Here is a 21,038-nt window from a genome sequence, read left to right as displayed (position 1 = left end):
CCTTATTATGCAAATTATGTGCCAGTACTGGGGACCTCTAGAATTAGCAATTGCCTTGCTAGAATTAGCAATTCAAAGATCTGATGTCAGGATAATAAGCAAAGTCCACAGAAAAGATGAAAGCAAGAAGACATCATACTGCTCTTTACAAAAGCAAGCAAAAACATGGTGAAAATCTTGCCAGAAATCAAATTAGTATGAAATTTATATAAAAATATATAAAACATAACAAAAAAGTGATGAAACAAATCATTCTCTGGAGCAGTCAACCAGAAAGAGTTATAAATAAATATAAGAACATAAATATTAGATTTTCCAGAATATAAAAATGTGTTTACATTCACCAAGGGCACTTGCAAAATTCATCCTTTAAGATAAGATATACAGATGACTATTTTTTTACATAAATTAAAACACTTATTCTAGAAACATATAGTTCAGAAATTCACATGGGAGGGAAACATATTAGGCTGAGTCTCAAGAGATGAGCAGATAATTGGTTTAGAAGATGTTTATTGGAGAGTCATTAAGTAAATGCATAATCAAAAAATACTATTAAGTTTAAGGCCTTAATGGAAAAGAGAATCATAAAAAAAAAAAATCAATTTGAGCACAGAACTATGGCAAAATTGAAATGTTAGTTAAAAATTAAGAATGTTAGATCTGGGGCCAGTGGTACACCCGTAATTCCAGTTACTCAAGAGATGGAGGCAGGATGATCACAAGTTCAAGGCCAGTCTCAGCAACTCAACAAGACCCTGTCTCAAAATAAAAACAAAACGAACTAGGGATGTGGTTCAGAGGTAAAGTACCCCTGGGTTCAATCCCAGTCCAAAACAAGAATGTTAGGAACCTAGACACATTCTGGATGTTATCTAATGATACATTGTTTACGAACAAATTTTGTAAAATGCCAAAGACATTTAAAAATAGTATGTGCCTTTGTTCAATATTCAGTCAATAAATATGTATTGAGCGCTTCTTAGGTATCAGGAAGTGTGCTTGGAAAAAAATCTCGTGTCCATGTGACACATAAAATACCAAGGTGGGGGTGGCAGGGAGTTCCAGAAATGGAAAATCCCTTAGAAAAGAAAAAGGAGGATTTCCATTTAAGGTGCTTTAGGGTAAAATTTAAAAATAGTGACTCAAGCAATTTTTTATAGCACCCTGAATGGAATTCCAAAGGCAAGACAAATGCATGTTTTAAATAAATAATATCCTTTGACGAAAATTTTCAGCTAAGTCTGAAACATATAGTTCAGAAATTCACATGGAAGGGAAACATATTAGGGGCTGACTGGTAATATATTAAAGATAGGAAACTATTGTAGAAGTAAGTACAATAGACATAAATGGGTGTCTTTCAAAGAAGAAATATAGTGCATAGGATTCCTCAGGATTTTGTGAGAAAACCAGCATCATTAAAAAATCCTCCACAATGAATTAAGCAGGAATCACAAACCATCCCCCCAAATTTCCAAATCAAGATAGCAAGTTCTTCAAGTTTCCAAACATCTGGGTTTTTAGGAAATATTAAATTATTTTCAAATGAACATATTGATAGTGAATAAGTTTAAATGTTCCAGTTAAGACTTTGTCACAGTAAGAGAATCACCTGAGAACTTTTCTTCAATGATGGTTTCCCAAACCATAGCACTGCAACCAAAACCACGACAAAGCACGAGGAATCACCAAAGTGAACACAAGAAACAAAACTCTGTGGGTGTTTTGATGACTAAGCCTTAACCAAGATACAGTGGAACTAGAAAAGACACAGAGAAGTGCATTTGAGATAGCAGAGAACTAACAACCACCTACATCCAGGCAGTCTTCAAAGCAGAAAGGTCAAGATTAAAAAGAATCAAAATCTATAATACCAGAAAAAAAAATCAGAAGGCAGATACTTGTATGTACGAATGAATTCTCAAAGATGAAAACAGTAGTTGCTCGCTGATCTTTTGTGTAAATTACATTTCGTACAACGAAAAAGGTGTATAAGTTCCAAGTTGTTCCCTTGGGTGAGTCATTGAATCCCATGGTGTGCCTGGAAGAACATTCAAGCACTGGGGACATTGGGTCACTGCTCAGCATGTGTTCCCTTTGAGGAAAAGACACAAACAAGTAAATTAATGAATAAATAATTCCATAAAGTGATAAGTGATTTGAGGAAAATAAAGCCAGATGATATAAACAACAACAAAAAAAAATTAGGTAGAGGATCACAATTCAATAGATAATTAAAGAACAACTGTGAGAAGGAGTAAAATGTGAGCGAAGAGCTGAATGATAAGACACAACCATCGGTGCTGAAGGCTGTGGGCAGAGTGGCCCAAGCAGAGAGGAACCATCTTTTTTTAAAGGCCCTGAGAAGTAAGTGAGGTCAGTGTTTTCAAATAAGTGAAAGAAATTCAAAATGACAGAAACATAGTGCCTTACAAGCCACATGAAAGACCTAAAACTAAAGAGTAACAAAGCTGAGTGTACCAGATGTCCTGGTTCTCTTCTGATGAATAGAAACAGGTGAAGAGAATATCATAATGCACCAGGTAAGATTGGAACTCAGTGGGGAAGACAAGGCTGGGAGTAATTAGCATATGGCTAATTAACAAAAGCCTCTGCAGGGTCTATGAGATCACTAGAGGGAGAGTTCAGGTAAAGAAGAGGAATCCAGGAAGAGGAGGCAAGGTGGAAGAGGATGGGAAAGGAGTATAGGGTGAGTTAAGGATGAACAAAAAGTGTATATGATCATGGAAGCCAAAGGAGATAGTGCCTTTAAGAAAGGAACCCTGAACTGTGTCAAAAATGCTGAGAAGTCAGGTAAGATGAGAAAAGAACAGCGCCCACTGGAGGTGGCAATGAGGAAGCCAATGGTGCCTCCACAAGAGCAGTTTTGGTGACATTTGGTGGAGATGGTAATGCAGGGAATGAATCACATACACTTTGATGTGAATGAAGGTCAATAGACAAAAAAGCACAGACTGGAAGGTGACTGACTAGGAAGCCTGTGCTTCTCTCCACAACAAAGAATCAAAAGGACAGGTTAAAAAAAACAAACAAACAAAAAAAAAAAACCACAGCTGTTTCACTGGAGTGCGTGAGACAGAGGTGAGGTAGAGCGTCCGAGTGAGTGGGGATGTGGCAGAGATGGTGCAGGGCATGGAGATGCACTACGGCCTCAGAAGGACAGGAACTAAGCACACAGCGTCTGTCTTTTCATCTCTCAAGATCAATCCTGAGTCAAGAAGGACTTCACTCCAGCAGAGAAATTTTCTGCTGGAGAACTGTGTGGTCCTCACAGGCCTTAGACTTAGTTTGGGGAAATGCCAGGTTTCCACATTGCTGGATTGCCATAGAGAATGAGTCCAGCCACCATGTGCCTTCCTCCACCCACACTCTTGCTTCATGGAACCATCTTGAGACCTCACCCAACTGAAGCAATCAGCCAATTGCCCTTGGAAGCTCCTCTGAGCCAGCCCTGTGAACCACCAGGAAGACAGGCCCAGCCCATGGCCTGGGAAGCACCTGAACAGCCCAGATTGAGTAGCATACTCTGTAGAAAGCCCCAGAAAACAGTCAGATGGCATGCCCTTCCACCCTCCATCCCAGGAAGCAGCCAAGCAGCCTCACCTATCTGCCCTCTGCTCCAGTAGCAACCAGGTTGCCATGACCACATATCCTTATGGCCCATTAATGAAGCTAAGCCTGGCCAGAGCACCTTGGCCCGTGAAGGACCAGGGAAGCAGGTGATTGACCCTATCCACCCACATAAGATTCTGAGAAGCAGTCAAGCAGTCTTGAGTGGCTTAGTCCACCAAACTTCTCCTCCAGGGAGCATCTGGGCAGCCCTGCCCATCCTCCTATGGCTCCAAGAAGCAATTCAATAGCCTGTTCTCAGAAGGTTGGCCCACTGAGGCCTTGAGAAACAGATGCCTGAGAAGTAACTGAGTAGACCTCCCTGAGTAGGTCAGCCCTGGAGATTCCCACAAAGTTACCTGTGAAGTCTTCAGACACTGACAGGTACCTTCACTCACTACTAGATATACTGAATTGTACCCATCTAGGGGGCCCACTGGTATGGACTCACTCTGACATGAGCTATAGATGGGCCCCCATACCCTGCAGCCAGGTGCACCATGTGTAGAGTTGCCAACAAACCCACCTTTCCAAAGGAGCTGAATTCCACTGGTAGTGCAATTCACAGCTGCAATAGCCTAGCCCACCAAGATACCTACAGATAAGGCCAAAATGGATTAGAGCTGAAGAGGCTATGTAAATGCTATACTAAAGTTAACAACCAGGAACCAAAACCATGCAACATATCCAAATAATAACCTAGGACACATCACCAGCAGAAAGTCTTTCACATCAAAGCTACTCTGTAAAATTGGTAGAGGCGATTGACCCAACAGATGCAAAATTACCAATGTAGAGACAAGTAGGATAAACAAAAGGTAGCCTCGTGCCTCCAAAGGAACACTGTAACTCTGGCAACAAACAGTAAAGAAAAGGAAATTAATGAATTGTCTGACAAATAATTCAAAGCAACGATTTTAAGGAAACAATGACACACAAGAAATACAGATGATTCAATGACATTAGAAAGATCATTTATGAAATGAATGAGAAATTCAGCAAAGAGAGATCAAAGAAAGAACCGATCAAAAATACTAGAGTGATAGAACTCAATAAATGAATTTAAAAATACAGTGGACAGCCTGAATAGCAGAAGAATAAAAATCAGGAAGAATAAAAAATTTCTGAGCATGGAAGAGAAGAAGGAGAGGAAGGAGGAGAAGGAGAGAAATAGAAGTACTAGAAGAATTTTAAAAGAAATGAAGAAAGCCATTGAGACTTATGGGACATCATAAAGTGCACAAACCTTCACATTATGGATAATCCAAAGGAAAAGAAAACCTATTCAACCAAATAATTGCTGAAAATTTTTTAAATTTTGGAAAAGATATGGATGGGTATTCAGGTCCAAGAAGTTGAAAGCACTTTAGGGGATTAAAAAAAATAAGACATATTGGAGACGTATATGTCAAACTTTCAAAAGTATAGGACAATTCTAAAAACAGCAAGAGGAAAGGATCAAGTCACTTATAAGTCAATCTCCATTAGGTTAACAGAAGATTCTTAGCAGAAGTCTTACAGACCAGGAAAGAATGGCATATGTTCAAAGTCCTGAAAGAAAATCAAAAAAGTCAACCAAAAATATGATATCCAGCAAGATGGGTGCCTTCAGAAATGAAACAGAAATAGACTTTCCTGAAGAAGCAACTATTAAGAGAATTCTTCAGCCATGAGACCAGCTCCACAAGAAATGCTTCAGGGAGCATTTCCCGAAGCAAATGAGGAAGACTACCATCATGAAAATATGCAAAAGGACCTAACTTAACAGTAGAGTAGATACCAAAAGAAAAAGAAAATCAAACCCTATCAATACAGAAAATCACTAAGCCACAAAGATGAACAACAAGAGGGGAAGAAAGGAAAAAGGATATACAAATCAAACAGAAAAAAAATTAACAAAATGACAGGCGTATGTCTTCACTTATCCTTAATAACTTTGAATATAAACAACTAAAATCCCCAATTGAAAGATGTAGACTGGATGAATGGGTTTTTTGAAAAAGAAAACACTAGACCAACTTACAAGAAACTCACTTCACCAGTGAGGACACACAAAGATTGAAAGTGAAAGAATGGAAAAAGATAAGCTATGCAAATTGAAACGGAAAGTAAGCAGGAGTAGTTATGCTTATATACAGTCTGTACTTAAATAGACTTTAAATCAGAAACTGTAAAAGATGACAAAAGAGATCTCTGTATAAATAAAGGGATCAATTGATCAAGAAAAAATAACAATCAGGGCTGGAGAGATAGCTCAGTCAGTAGAGTGCTTGCCCCTGGGTTCAATCCCCAGCACTGCAAAAAAAAAAAAAAAAAAAAAAATTGTAAATTTATCTTCACTCAAAGCTGGAGCTTATCATATAAAGCAAATGTTATTAACTGTAAAAGAAGAACTAGGCTCTTCTCTTTTTATCAATGAACATGTTATCCAAACAAAAGTCAACCAAGAAACACATGACTTAAGCAAAACAGCAGACCAACCTAACAGACATTTATAGATCATTTCACCAAACAGGTGAAGAATGCACATTTTCTCACTGGCACGTAGAAACTTCTTTAGGCCATACCATATGCAAGGCCACAAAACAAGTCTCAAAAAATTTTATAAACTGAAATCATAACATGTATCTTCTCTGAGTACAATGGCTTGAAACTGGAAATCAATAACGAGAAATTTTAGAAACCATACAAATACATGGAAATTAAGAAATATTCTCCTAAATAACCAAGTTGGTCACTGAAGAAATCAAAAGAGGAATTTTAAAAATTTATTGAAGCAAATGAAAATGAAAATACAACATACTAAAACCTATGGAAGGCAGCAAAAGCAATACTAAGAAAGACGTTTGCAGCAGTAAGTGCCTACATTTTAAAAAATAGAAAGATTTCAAATAAACAACCCAACGAACTTAAAAACAAGAAAAATTTAAGCCCAAAATTAGTAGAAGGAAAGAAATAGCAAAATGAGAGCAGAAATAAACAAAAATAGAGACTAAAATGAGCAACAAAATGAAGAATTGACTTTTGAAAAGATAAACAAAATTGATAAACTTTTCAGCTAGACTAACCCAGAAAAAACGAGAGAAAACCCCTAGGTAAATAAAATCATAGATGAAAAAGGACACATTCAACTGATATCATAGAAGCGCAAACGATCATTATGAACATTGATGCATCAACAAATTAGAAAACCTAGAAGAAATGGATACATTCTGGGACACATGTAACCTACCAAAATGGAAGCCTGAGAACACAGAAAATGTGAACAGACTAAAAACAAGTAATAAGATTTAATCCGTAATTAAAAAAAAAAAAAAAAAAAAAAAAAACTCCCAAAACAGCAAAGCTCAGAACTGGATGGTTTTACTGTTGAATTTTACCAAACTTTAAAGAACTCATAGCAATTCTTCTCAAACAATTCCAAAGTAACGAAAGGGCAGGAACCCTTCCAAACTTGTTCGAGGAGGACAGCTTTACCATGATAACAAAATGAGACAAGGACACACACACAAAAAACCCCCCCTCATGAAGACTGGTGCAAAATTTTTCAACAAAATATTAGCAAATTGAATCCAATAGCTCATAAAAAAGATATTCCATGGTTAAGTGGGATCAATCTCAGGGATGCAAGGATGGTTCAACATATGCAAGTGGACAAATGTAATCACATCAATAGAATGAAAGATAAGTATTCTATGATTATCTCAGTAGATGGAGCAAAACCTTTAACAAAATCCTTCATTTGTTCATGACTAAAAATGAAACTTCAAATATCAACAATGGTTATATATGACAAACCCACAAACTACATGACACTGAATGGGAAAAAACTGAAATTATTCCTCTAAGATCAGGAACCAGACAAGGATGTCCATTCTCATCACTCCTATTCAACACAGTATTGAATGTTTTAGCCAGAACAATTAGACAAGAAAAACTAAATAAAAATAAAGGGCATCCAAATAGGCAAGGAGGTCAACTTATCCCTGTTTGAACAGCATGATTTTATATATATAAGACGCCACCAAAAAAAAAAAACCTGCTAGAACTGATAAACAAATTCGGTAAGGTTTCAGGATGCAAAATTAATATACAAAAATAAGTAGCTTTTCAGAGCACGGTGGCCCACACCTGTCATCCTAGGGGCTTGAGGGCTGAGGCAGGAGTATCATGAGTTCAAAATCAACCTCAGCAAAAGCAAGGTGCTAAGCAACTCAGTGAGACCCTGTCTCTAAATAAAATACAAAATAGGGCTGGGGATGTGGCTCAGTGGTCTAGTGCCCCTGAGTTCAATCCCCTATACTAAATAAATAAATAAATAGATAACCTTTTAATATACCAATACTAAAATTGCTAAGAAAAGCAATCCTATTAGCTACCAAAAAATAGAATATCCATGAATAAATTTAACCAAAAAAGTGAATGATCTTTACAAGTAAAATTATAAAACACTAATGAAAGAAATAGAAAAGGACACACCCAAAAAAGGAAAACATAACCCATGTCCACCGATTAGAAGAATTCATGTTGTTAAAATGTCCATACTACCCAAAGTGACCTACAGGGTCAATACAATTCCAATGATATTTTTCTTTTTCTTGTATTTTTTTTTTTGGGGGGGGGCAGGAGGGCGGTACCAGGGATTGAACTCAGGGGCACTTAGCCACTGAGCCACATCCCCAGCCCTAATTTTGTATTTTATTTAGAGATGGGGTCTCATTGTGTTGCTTAGTGCCTCACTGTTGCTGAGGCTAGCTTTGAATTCAAGGTCCTCCTAAGCCTCCAGAACCGCTGGGATTACAGGTGTGCACCACCATGCCCAGCCCCAATAATATTTTTCAAAAAAAGAGAAAAATATATATACTAAAATTTGTAGAACACACAAAAACGTGTGTGTGCACATATATAATGGAATATTATTCAGCCATAAAAAGAATGAATTCTGACCTTTGAAGCAACAAGGATGGAAGTGGCAGCCATTGTGTTAAGTGAAGTAAGTCAGGCCCAGAAAGACAACCAAAATGTTGATCTCAAGGAAGTAGAGAATACAATAGTTGTTACTAGAGTCTGATAAGGCTGTGGGGAAAAGGGGAATAGAGAAAAGCAATGGGTGCAGAGGTGTACTTCTATAAGAAGAATAATTTCTAATGTACGATAGCACAGGAGGATAACTATAGTTGACAACAATTAATTGAATATTTTAAAGTAGCTAGTCAAAAGGAATTTTAATGTCCCCAACACAAAGAAACAATAACCAATGATGTGGATCTGATCATTACACATTGTGTACAGGGATAGAAATGGCACTCTGTCCTGCATAAATAGGTATTATTACTATGTGTCAATTAAAAAGAAAGTATATTTTAAAATAGAAAAAAGTAGAGACACGAAGGTGGTGTGAGATCACTGGGGGAATATGGGGTCAAGAGTTGGGTCTTATTTGGGAAATACAGCAACCTATTTGTATGATGCTGACTATTAATGAGGAGTGGACTGGTCACATGGAAGAGGGTGGAGATGATCTAATAAAAAGTAGAGTGGAAAGCAAGAGCAGAGCAGAGCTGAAAGAAATCGCTCAGGAAATTAGAAAGGACACGTGCAGAGGGAGGTAGTTGGTTGATTTGATGGAGGGAAAATAGGACATCTCCATCTGATGAAGTCTGGTCTCAGTGAAGTTTGAAGATCACCTGCAGATGGCTGGAGAGAGGATGTGTTAGAAATGTTAAAATGGGAGCAGGGATGAAATTGTCTGGGGAAATTGGAGAACTCTGATATCAGGAAAGGATGAGGTAGTGACGAGGCATCGTGAGTACCCGTTTAGAATTTGCAGTGATGATTTCAAGTTAGAAAGCACAGCTGGGTCTTTTTCTGTGGCCTACTCAGTTGACTCCAGCAGAGACGCAGAGCAGGAATATAGTGTAGCCATCCTGGGTAGGCAAGTGCTCTGAATCACAGAGTTTGCATCAATTTTTAATTCTGTTTGAATCTTGGAAATGCGAGGTCGAATGGTGTAGGATTACCATCCTGCTAAAGGCAGTGGAGGCTGCTTCATATTGATGAACATCTCTGCTGACTGGTGCCTCTTTGTCCACATAATGGAAGTTGCTGATGGAGGTTGTTGCTCCCTCAGGTGCACCTTGATCCCAAAGGCAGAGCCATTCTCTCAATTCTCTTCATCTGTGGAACAGTCTTTGCTGCTCACTCTTGATTGGCAGCTTCCTACGCGATCATTTATTCTAATCTCTGCTAACCATGCTGTTGCCATAGTTACCAGCATCAACCCTTCTATTACCACCCTGCCTTGCCTCAACCCTTTCAAAGCATTTAGCACATTTTGTCTTTACTTTCTCACACACTTCTGCACCTTGCAGGGAGGGAAGAAAACCTGGCCTTTTCTAGACATCACTGTTCAGTTAGTACTTTTTTTCTCATTCACAGAAAATTAAAATGTAACAGCATTCCAAGCATAATCTTCTGGTCTCTAGTACTTCTCAGTGAATTATTAGGGCCTACCTCTTCACTTTTCAAGACCTCTACAAAATGCCTTTCAAATGTAGAAGCATGCAGGATGCAAAAGCCCTGATCAACAAACATTAGTTTACCCAGTACCTGCTATGTATCAGGTAGTATATAGGAGCTGGATACATAAAGATGAATAAACTTCAGTCGGAATCCTCAAAGCCTCTCAGAGTGGGGACATGGTGGAAAAAAATCCATAAATATAACCGAAGGTGAGGTATGTAGGTAGGTAGGTAGGTAGATAGACTATAAACTAAAACAGATTTGCACTCCATGCTATTTGTCAACTGACAGGGAGTGCTTATCCAACTTGGGGTGTTTGGATAAGTTTTTCCAGAAACTGAGATACGTAGGCTAAGTCTTGGATCAGGGTATTAAGCCTGCCACACACGAAAGGAACTGCATACCTAACAACCAGGAAGTGCGTTCCAGGAAATGTGTCTGAATAAGGCTCAGAGACTGCCAGCCAAGAAGGGCAAGGGAGGAAGCAGGAGAGGTGAGGGCGGCGTCCTCATGAGCCCTAGAACCACAGCCAAGAGGTCCGGCCTTTGTCATTCAGGAAATGGGAAAATTTTGAAATGTATAATAGAGGGTGTTGGGGGGGCGGTGTTTTAGAGGTTTTTCTCTAATAAAAGAACTGAAAAGATTGAAAGTTAGATCGGATCAGAGATGAACTGAGAGGCTTTTTCATATCAGAGGGTTCACAAGTATCAAAATCATAAACAAAAATAACACATAAAAAGAATGCGGGTGAGAGCCTGCCCTGGCCACTTGGGAAGTGGAGGTGGAATGACCACTTGAGTTTCAGCCTGAGCAACGTAGTGAGAGCCCATCTAAAATAACTAGATAATCGTAATTTTAAAATACTAATGTATAAATGGAAAATAGAAAATAAAGCCATAAATATTACAGAGTGCCTTTAAGACACTATCCGAAAAGTCAAGGAAATACTAATGATACAAAAGAAAAATGGGTAAAATATTTGCAGTTCACAGGAAAAAAGAAGAAAAGGTTAGTAAAAAAAAAATTTTAAATGTTTTAGTATGTATCAAAAGTCTCCCAAAATATTACATTTTCAGTTAGGTATTTAATTTCTTTGAATTGGTCCTAAGAAAAATCAGTCCTAAGGGCTTAAAGACCAAAATGTTCAATGTTTGATATTTATATACGAAAAAGGTAGAAAATGTAAATGTCCAGTAATAATAGAATGATTAGATATATAGTCAGCCTTCTGTATCCACATGTTTGCAGCTGTGAGTTCAAAGAACTGCAGGTGAAAAATATTTAGAAAAAGAATTGTGTCTATATTAAACATGTAGAGATATTTTTCCTTGTCTTCCTTAAACAATATGGTATAACAACTATTACATAACACGTTGTATCAGGTATTATCAGTAATCTAGAGATGAGTTAAAATATACAGAAGAATGAGTGTAGCTTATCTACAAATATTATACCATTTTTAAGGGACTTAAACATTTTCAGATTTTGGCAACTTCAGAGGATCCTGAAACCAATGCCCTATGGACACAGAGGAACAATCGTCTTACAACCTACTTCAATGAACTATCATATGATAATCTAAAGTAAAAATGAGAGTGTTTGCTGCATAATATTAAGCATGACAGACAATAGTGGTACAAAATGCCTTCACATTATAATGTCAATAACTTGTATTTGTATCTATGTGTGCAGATGAATGAATGCTAGCTAGATACATGTTTTTACATGATCCACAGATTAAAAGAAGGCAAAAACAAATTGTCAACAATGGATATTACTTTATTAGACATTTTCTGTGTTGATAGTATTGCATTTTACACTACCTTTATAATAATACAGCAAAGAAAAAGTAGGAGCAAAATCGGAAATGATTAATATCCTAGAAACCAACCCAGAGAACTTTTTTTTTCGTTGTAAACAAATGGGATACATGTTGTTTCTCTGTTTGTACATGGAGTAAAGGCATACCATTTGTGTAATCATAAATTTACATAGGGTAATGTTTGATTCATTCTGTTATTTTTTCCCTTCCCCCCACCCCTCCCACCCCTCTTTTCCCTCTATACAGTCCTTCCTCCATTCTTGCCCCCCTCCCTAACCCTAATTCTAACCCTAACACTAACCCCTCCCACCCCCCATTATGTGTCATCATCCACTTATTAGCAGTATCATTTGTCCTTTGGTTTTTTGAGATTGGCTTATCTCACTTAGCATGATATTCTCCAATTTCATCCATTTGCCTGCAAATGCCATAATTTTATCATTCTTTATGGCTGAGTAATATTCCAGTGTATATATATGCCACAGTTTCTTTATCCATTCATCAATTGAAGGACATCTAGGTTGCTTTCACAATCTGGCTATTGTGAATTGAGCAGCTATGAACATTGATGTGGCTGTATCTCTGTAGTATGCTGATTTTAAGTCCTTTGGGTATAGGCCAAGGAGTGGGATAGCTGGGTCAAATGGTGGGTCCATTCCAAGTTTTCTAAGGAATCTCCACACTGCTTTCCAGAGTGGCTGCACTAATTTGCAGCCCCACCAGCAATGTATGAGTGTACCTTTCTCCCCACATCCTCTCCAACACCTGTTCTTGCTTGTATTCTTGATAATCACCATTCTAATTGGGGTGAGATGGAATCTTAGTGTAGTTTCGATTTGCATTTCTCTTATTACTAGAGATGTTGAACATTTTTCCATATGTTTGTTGATTTCTAAACCCATATCTCTCACCATGCACAAAACTAAACTCAAAATGGATTAAGGACCTTGAAATCAGACCAGAGACCCTGCAAATTATAGAAGAAAAAGTAGGTCCAGATCTTCAACATGTTGGCTTAGGACCAGACTTCCTCAACAGGACTCCCACAGCACAAGAAATAAAATCAAGAATCAATAACTGGGATAGATTCAAATTAAAAAGCTTTCTCTCAGCAAAGGAAACTATCAGCAATGCAAAGAAAGAGCCTACAGAGTGAGAGAAAATGTTTGCCACTCATACTTCAGATAGAGCACTAATCTCCAGAATCTATAAAGAACTCAAAATACTCTACACCAAGAATGCAAATAATCCAATCGACAAATGGGCTAAGGAAATGAATAGACACTTCACAGAAGAAGAGAACTTTAATAAAACAGAAAGAAGATTTACTGTAAAACTTCACAGAGCGATTCTGGGAGAATTATGGAATTTATTATACCCCCAATGGTACAGATTTAAAATTAAAAAGTGAATTTAAAATTGGTTTGAACACATTTCTAATGGATATAGCTCACTTTTAGGATTTCATGTATGGTGTAAGACTTGCCGTCTTGCAGAAAAACATGATCCTGGAATGAGACAGACCACCAGTCAGAAGAAATTCCACGTTTTTCTACTGCATCAAGAAATGATAGCATGTGTCATCTTGTGTTTCACAGGAATACTAATTTCAGTGACTAGTTTTAAAAGGGCAAGCTAGAGATTTCCAAAAGCAACACTCTGATTCTTCGAGGAAAAGGTATACACTGTGTCTGCCATCACCCTATTTCTGCCATCCTCTCAACTTAAGTGAGCAATTCTGTTGCTCAACCTTCAGTGGCTCTTCTGCAGCAGAATCATGGTCTCTTGAGCATAGTGCTCAGGAATGATTATCATTTCAAACTTCCAAATGAGCTATATTAGATTCCATTGTCTGATTTGGGAAAGACTTTTCTACATTATAATTCACGTGGTATGTGAGTCAACCAAATTCTAAACTGGCAATTTAAATATGAATTTAATAGCTACTGATTCCTGAAACATTTTTACATAAATGCTGCTTCTTTGGATAACTTGTACGTGTACTCAGACAAAAATTAGCCTAATGTATACAGAATTCTGTGAAACATACCAATCACAGGAGTCTACTCATTCCACACATCAGAATCACATCGGAAGTATCTGATGGGTTGGAGTCATCCAGGTCAGCTTCTGCTAAGCCATAATACAAATAATATTAAAATCCCAGTGATTTACACTAAGTAAGGTCCCTTCCTTGTTCATGATACACAGCAGCTAAGGTCACCTCTCACTCTGTTCCCTGTCTTCATTCTGACCTTTAAGCTAAGTGAGCAGCTTTTGTCTAGAATGCATTCTTTTCATGGGAATGGAAAAGCAGAACCACATGAGGGTTCTTGAACCATCTTCTTGGACCTGCACACAGCACTTTCGCATGTATTTCATTGACTAGCACAAGTTCAATGGCCAGTACGGATGTAAATGGGACAGGGAAATACAGTGCCGTTAGAGGAAGGGGTTGAGAACAAAACTGCAAGCTACCACATCAAGCACCTATGCTGAACTGTATTTTATATAGTATATACAGAAAATATCACTCAGAAAACATAAAAACTACATATAGCAACACATAGATGACTTCATTAGCAAAGAACTTGAGAATTGTGGAAAAATTAGGCCAGCCGAAAAAGAAGCAGAGAGATTTATTCTTCTCCATCAGGAGGGAAGCTAGGAAGGCAGGTGTAAATGCAGGTGGGTTCTCAAATGAGAATCCATAAACATTTTAATTCAAAATCAAGCAAAACATAAACACAAATCTGAACATCAGAATGTGGAATCTAATATTGGTTTCTAAATATCTTGCCATCCGGTGTCTGTCTGTCTGTCTCTCTCACATGTGCACACTCTCACTCTTTCTTTTTCCTATGCCCTAGCTTATTTCTTTATTTTTCTTTATTTATTTATTTTGTAAATATTACACTAAACAATATTTATTTAGCATAAAAGAAAGAAGTAAAAGAGTAATGGAGGAAAAAAAGACTTGAGACCTTTGGAGAACAAAAAAGTAAATGGTGATATAAATCCAAACATATCAACAACAATATAAATCCAAATAGATTAAACAGTAGAAAAAGTAGCAGGGATTGTCAGAGTGGATATAAAACAAGATCCCAGTTAGATGCTGAAAGTAAAAGGATGGAAATATGTATTATGAAAACAGCAATCATAAGAAAGTTAGAGTAGTTATACTAACAGCAGACAAACAGATTTTAAAACAACAAGTGTTACTAGAGATATAGATGAACATTTTATATTGACAAAAGAAACCATCAGGAAGATATATACATATGTGCATCAAAAACTGACAATTCAAGGGAGAAATCAATAATTCAAAAACAGTAATTGAAGACTTCAATTCCTCTTCTCCCTTCCTTCCTCTCTTCCTTCCTTCCTCTCTCTCCCCCTCCCTCCTCTTTCTATCATTGATACTGAAAGCCAGCAGCAATCACTCTTGTGCTTCAAATCTTACTTCCTCTACTGCTATCAGGCAAGAAAACTCTTTGCTTTTTTTTAAATTTATTTTTATTGTAAACAAATGGGATACATGTTGTTTCTCTTTGTACATGAAGTAAAGGCATACCATTTGTGTAATCATACATCTACATAGGGTAATGGTGTTTGATTCATTCTGTTATTTTTTTCCTTCCCTCCCCACCCCTTCCACCCCTCTTTTCCCTCTATACAGTTCCTCCTTCCTCCATTCTTGCCCCCCTCCCACCCCCCATTATGTGTCATCATCCACTTATCCGCGAAATCATTCTTCCTTTGGTTTTTTGAGATTGGCTTATCTCACTTAGCATGATATTCTCCAATTTTATCCATTTGCCTGCAAATGCCATAATTTTATTATTCTTTATAGCTGAGTAATATTCCATTATATATATATGTGTGTGTATGTGTGTGTATATATATATATATATATAACAGTTTCTTTATCCACTCATCAATTGAAGGACATCCAGGTTGGTTCCACAATCTAACTATTGTGAATTGAGCAGCTAGGAACATTGATGTGGCTGTATCTCTGTAGTATGCTGATTTTAAGTCCTTTGGGTATAGGCCAAGGAGTGGGATAGCTGGGTCAAATGGTGGTTCCATTCCAAGTTTTCTAAGGAATCTCCACACTGCTTTCCAGAGTGGCTGCACTAATTTGCAGTCCCACCAGCAATGTATTTTTATTTTAAGGTCCTTATTTTCTGTCCCTAATTAAGCATTGAAACTTTCTCTTATTACAAACTTTATCAGTCTATTCATTTTTAATTATAGATGTTTCTTTCATTTGTTCTGAAAAACACTGACTTCAACTTAACGTGTTGAACCAGAAATAAATTTTTGGTGGTTTTTTGTTTGTTTGTTTTGTTTTTCCCACCCATTCAACTATTTCCTTAATAGGAGGACTAGTCGCTACATGTGTTCTCTGCTCCATTTCCTGTGCCTATGGTAAGGCAAGGTACAACTTAAAGTCACTTTAGCATAAAAATGAATTTTTTGTTTGAAATTTTTTTGGGGGGTGCTGGGGATCGAACCCAGGGCCTTGTTACCGACTGAGCTATCTCCTCAGCCCCTGAAATTTTTTGTTTTAAGTTTAAATATATTCCCCCATTGGGTAGGAACATCTAGGGTACACCGTTTCCTATGTTACATATCTATCCATGTTCTATCCCATCTCACGTCCTCCACACTGAGGTGGTATTCCTGTCAAACTATGAACTACTCAAGGTTAGGAAGGCTGCATATAGGCTCACATGACAATAGTAAGCCATGGTCTATGGTCTAAGTTTGTGTGTTACTAGGATGTCGTATTTCTTGCAGATTACCAACTTTCCATAACCCTAATGCTTCCTTAGAAGGGATCTGCCTCTTTTTGAGTTATTTTTCTTGAATATAAAATACTTTGTTATCTTTATTCCTGTACCAATTCTGACAGAGTAATTAGAAACCAAGGAGTCAAAAAGTCTGACTTGCTAGTGTTAGAAAACTTGATCTAAGCTCTTGGGCGAAGATCCAGGAAAATATGATTATGATTACCCTTTATTTTCATTCCATCTGTTTACACTTACTTTTCATAATAGTTAATGATACTGACCAAGATTTTATTAATCAAAATCCTTTTTGAGTTGCTGGGTATGATTATGGCATTGATTGTTGTGACAGTTTCATAGGTATATACTTAGCTACAAACACATCAAGTTGTGCACATTAAATTATGTACAAATTTTTGTAAAAGAAAAAAAAGAATCCTATGATAGCAGTCAGTGTATAAGTGGTCATGCATCCAGTGTGACTATACACACAATTCTATTGAAAGTTACTTTGGCTGGGTGCAGTGGCATCTGCCTATAATCCCAGAGGTTCTGGAGCCTGAGGCAAGAGGATTGCAAGTTCAAATCCAGCCTCAGCAACTTAATGAGGCCCTAAACAAATTAACAAGACCCTGTCTCAAAATTTTAAATTTTAAAAAAGGGCGGTATGTGGCTCAGTGTTTAAGCACCCCTGGATTTAATTCCTGGTACCAAAAGAAAGAAAGAAAGAAAAGAAATTTACTTTGTTGTTTTGTCATTTAACAATTCCATTGCTCAGATATGCCAAGAGACTTCAGAGTCACCAAAAGAAGTTTAATATTCATCTCAAAGTATTCATGGTGAGCCTTGAGAGTACTTGGTCTTCCCGAAGATTCTGACTAACGTGTTAGATTTTTGACAGCTGCCTTCTTCAAACATGAGTTCCTAGAAAATAGTGCCTCAATCAGAAAAGGTCCTCTCACCTTTTTCCTTATCTACCCCTAGAAAGGCATTTTAAGACCCGAGCTGAGGATCACCATCTCGGCATCAAGTGTCATTTGATGATCATGCTCCACATAATCATGGACCTGTACTCAATTCTGAGATAGTTGCCAATATGCCTTCTGAATTCCATTCCTTGCCTGGTCCCTGTTCCTGATTTGAACCATAAACCATGAATAAGAAGTTCAGGGTGCTGAGCAAATGGCTCAGTTTGTAGAGTGCTTGCCTAGCATTCACAAGGGCCAAGGTTCGAACCCTCAGCACTGTGGGAAGTTCAGTTTTCATCTGTCTGTGTTCTCCTGCACTGACTGGATCTTCAGAAACACTACAGGTTGTACAACCTGATGAGACTATCACTCCCACATGGCTGAAATAGTTTTCTTCCAATGCTGACCTATCTTTTTAGAATCTACACTCTGCTCTTACCCACCAGTTTGGCATGAGTTCTTAGCTTTGGTTTGTAACATCATGATCAGAGCTCTTCCTACCTGCCCATTCTAGGCCTTGTTTCTAGATCCCTGTGACATCTCCTGTCTTACATGTCACAGACCCATCCAGAGTGGTGAGCAATATCCTTTGAGTGACTCACAATGCAGGATGACCTCACCAATGACTGGATTGTCAAATGTGCTTCAGATGTGTAGATGTGTAGATCTGAGAGCGTGATAGATATAGATATGAATATAAAATACTCACTTGATACATAATTAGGGAGATTCTATTCAGACTTTTGTTTTAAGCCGCATTAAATATTGTTCAGATTTTTTGATAATCTTAACTATAAAAATAAACTCATTTCTCTACTTCTTTTAGATGGCCCAATAGTCTATGCAGCATACTTAAAAATGGAGCACAGTGATGAGAATATTAAATTCTGGATGGCATGTGAAACCTATAAGAAAATTGCCTCACGGTGGAGCAGAAGTTTTATGGCAAAGAAGCTTTATAAGACCTACATCCAGCCACAGTCCCCTAGAGAGGTAACAAAGATGGGAAATGAAATCAGTGCATCTTTTGGCATTAATACCTGTCAATCATCCATACATGCCAGGCACTTTTATATCCCAGTATCTACTAAAATGTTATAAATTTGGTATTACTAACCTTGTTTTATAGATAAAAAACCTAAGAATTTGTAAAGTTAACAAACTTGCCCAGTGACATACAGTGGTAATGTTAGTATCAAAACTTAGGCTGTCTGGCTCCAAAGTTTCTCATTAGATTATCTTAATTCCGAGGAAGGTTTAAAAAAAAAAAAAAAGGCAGTCCTCAAAATAAAAAGCTTTCTTGCCAGCAGACACTACAAATGCCATAAATAGGCATATGCCCATCCTGAGTGGCAATCTGCCACCACACCAGAGATTACTTTCACCTTAGCCCAAAACCAGCAGACCCCGTAGACATTCACATTGTGATTACCACCAGTCACTTAAAACGAATGAAACTAACTTACTGAGACTTTTCCTGGCAGACAGACAATAAAAAATGAACATTCCTATTAAGGGGAAAGGACGGACAATGATGGTAACTTATTCCCCGGAAGTCCAATCTGGAAATTTGGTGGTTTACTGAGATGACCACTTCTGCCCTCTATCTCTCCCTCTTCTCACCTTCTTCCCATTTCAGGGCATATTTTGTTAAAACAAGCTTTGTGACTATTCAGGAAGATAAATTTTAAAATAGCACCAACTTCCCTTTTCCTTAAAAAGAGGCCTTGGTTTCATACGCTTCCTTGTTTGCAGACCTCCACTAATAAATCACTGGGCATCCTCCTAAGTAGACAATGGTTTCTGAGACTCTGGTCTCAGACCAGGTGGTGCTTTATTCCTTTGGAATGTGAAGGTGGATATTAACTTTTAAAAAGAAAAAAAAAAAACTATCTCTGATAAATCTTTTTAGATATCTATGAAAACTGTGAACAAAATTAACCACTGTACTGAAAAGGGGGGGAATAAATAAAACCTTCCCATTCTGTGTTTCTATGTTTAATTGTGTTACTTATGCTCTACATGTAATTTCACTTTTCAGGTTAACATTGACAGTTCAACAAGAGAAACTATCATCAGGAACATTCAGGAACCCACGCAAACATGTTTTGAAGAGGCTCAGAAAATAGTATATATGCATATGGCAATGGATTCCTATCCCAGGTTTCTAAAGTCAGAAATGTACCAGAAACTTTTGAAAACTATTCAGTCCAACAATTCTTGACTTTTCTGACTGCCACTCAAAAGTTTAAATGGTAGATAGATGGCATATAGCAAGTACTTGCTTTGATCTTCTGCTTTAGGAAAGCACAAAATCGTAACCAAAGATGGAATAAAGCAGAAATCTAGCTAAAAATTTATTTCTAGTTCCAAAAAGAAAAAGATTCCAAAAGGAATGAACTCTACAACTTTTATACCATAAATAACACAATGTATAGCATACCTATGTAGCTCAGTTAATATATGAGGGAAAGGTAGATCTTTCTTCATTACATGGACTTTATATTTTTACTATAGTAATCAACTAATAAATGCTTTCATTAATTTTGCTGTCATTATGCACAGATTACTTATTTAAAAAAATGTAGCTCTGTAAATTATGTCTTTATCATGAATATATTCTGCAAATTTAGTATTCTTAATAGCTCAATTTAGTAGACAAATCTGGTACTCATAATAATTGTATTTTATCATGAGCAATATTTAAAAGGTTCTTGAGAGATATTTTAATCTGTATAATTTTCCTACTAGTATGTTCACAACTAACATTCTATATCATATACATCTTCTACATGTGAAAAAAATTTGTGATGTTCTTTAAAATGTGATTTTTCATTTATTCTTGCACTTAACATTGCTATATATAGGTAGAAAATTTGGTTCTTATTTTTTAAGAATTGTTTCCTCCCAATACGAATTCTTCATGGTCTTGATAATAAATAAATCTAAACATAAGTTAAAAAGTTATAAACATTTGTGTTTTTCAAGGACACAATAAAGATACTGTTCCAGTATAAATTTCTAAAGGTCTAATGTTGGTATATTACAATGGTGAAAATACATAGCATTTTTATTTTCCATAGTTTTCACGGAAAGTGTACGCGGTTTAACACATTGATTTGATGTTACCTTACTGTCAGTTTAAAAGAACATTCTTTTAAGAGACTACAAATTCAACACCCACCTTCAGAAACTCAACATAATATTTACAAATGTAAAAGGTGATCTGCTGCCTTTTATGCTTAAAAAAATTTTTAGTACTTCAAGTCTTATATTCTTGAAGAAAGGAAATAC

The 21,038-nt window shown here is 37.0% G+C and overlaps 1 protein-coding gene across 3 annotated transcripts in view; it reads left to right on the top strand.

Moving 5' to 3' along the window:
- The window catches only part of RGS13 (regulator of G protein signaling 13), a 32,512-nt gene extending 11,911 nt beyond the window's left edge, over window positions 1-20,601 (top strand). For all 3 annotated transcript variants that reach the window (XM_079107090.1, XM_079107088.1, XM_079107089.1), the window contains 2 exons: window positions 18,571-18,737; window positions 19,786-20,601. In XM_079107090.1, the coding sequence (XP_078963216.1) occupies window positions 18,571-18,737; window positions 19,786-19,968 (350 nt within the window). In that variant the 3' untranslated portion in view covers window positions 19,969-20,601. The remainder of the gene's footprint in view (window positions 1-18,570; window positions 18,738-19,785) is intronic.
- Window positions 20,602-21,038: the final 437 nt, after the last annotated feature.

Source organism: Sciurus vulgaris, assembly GCF_902686455.1.
Source record: "Sciurus vulgaris genome assembly, chromosome: 12".
NCBI lineage: Eukaryota > Metazoa > Chordata > Mammalia > Rodentia > Sciuridae > Sciurus > Sciurus vulgaris.
This window is presented reverse-complemented; position numbering and strand designations above follow the sequence as displayed.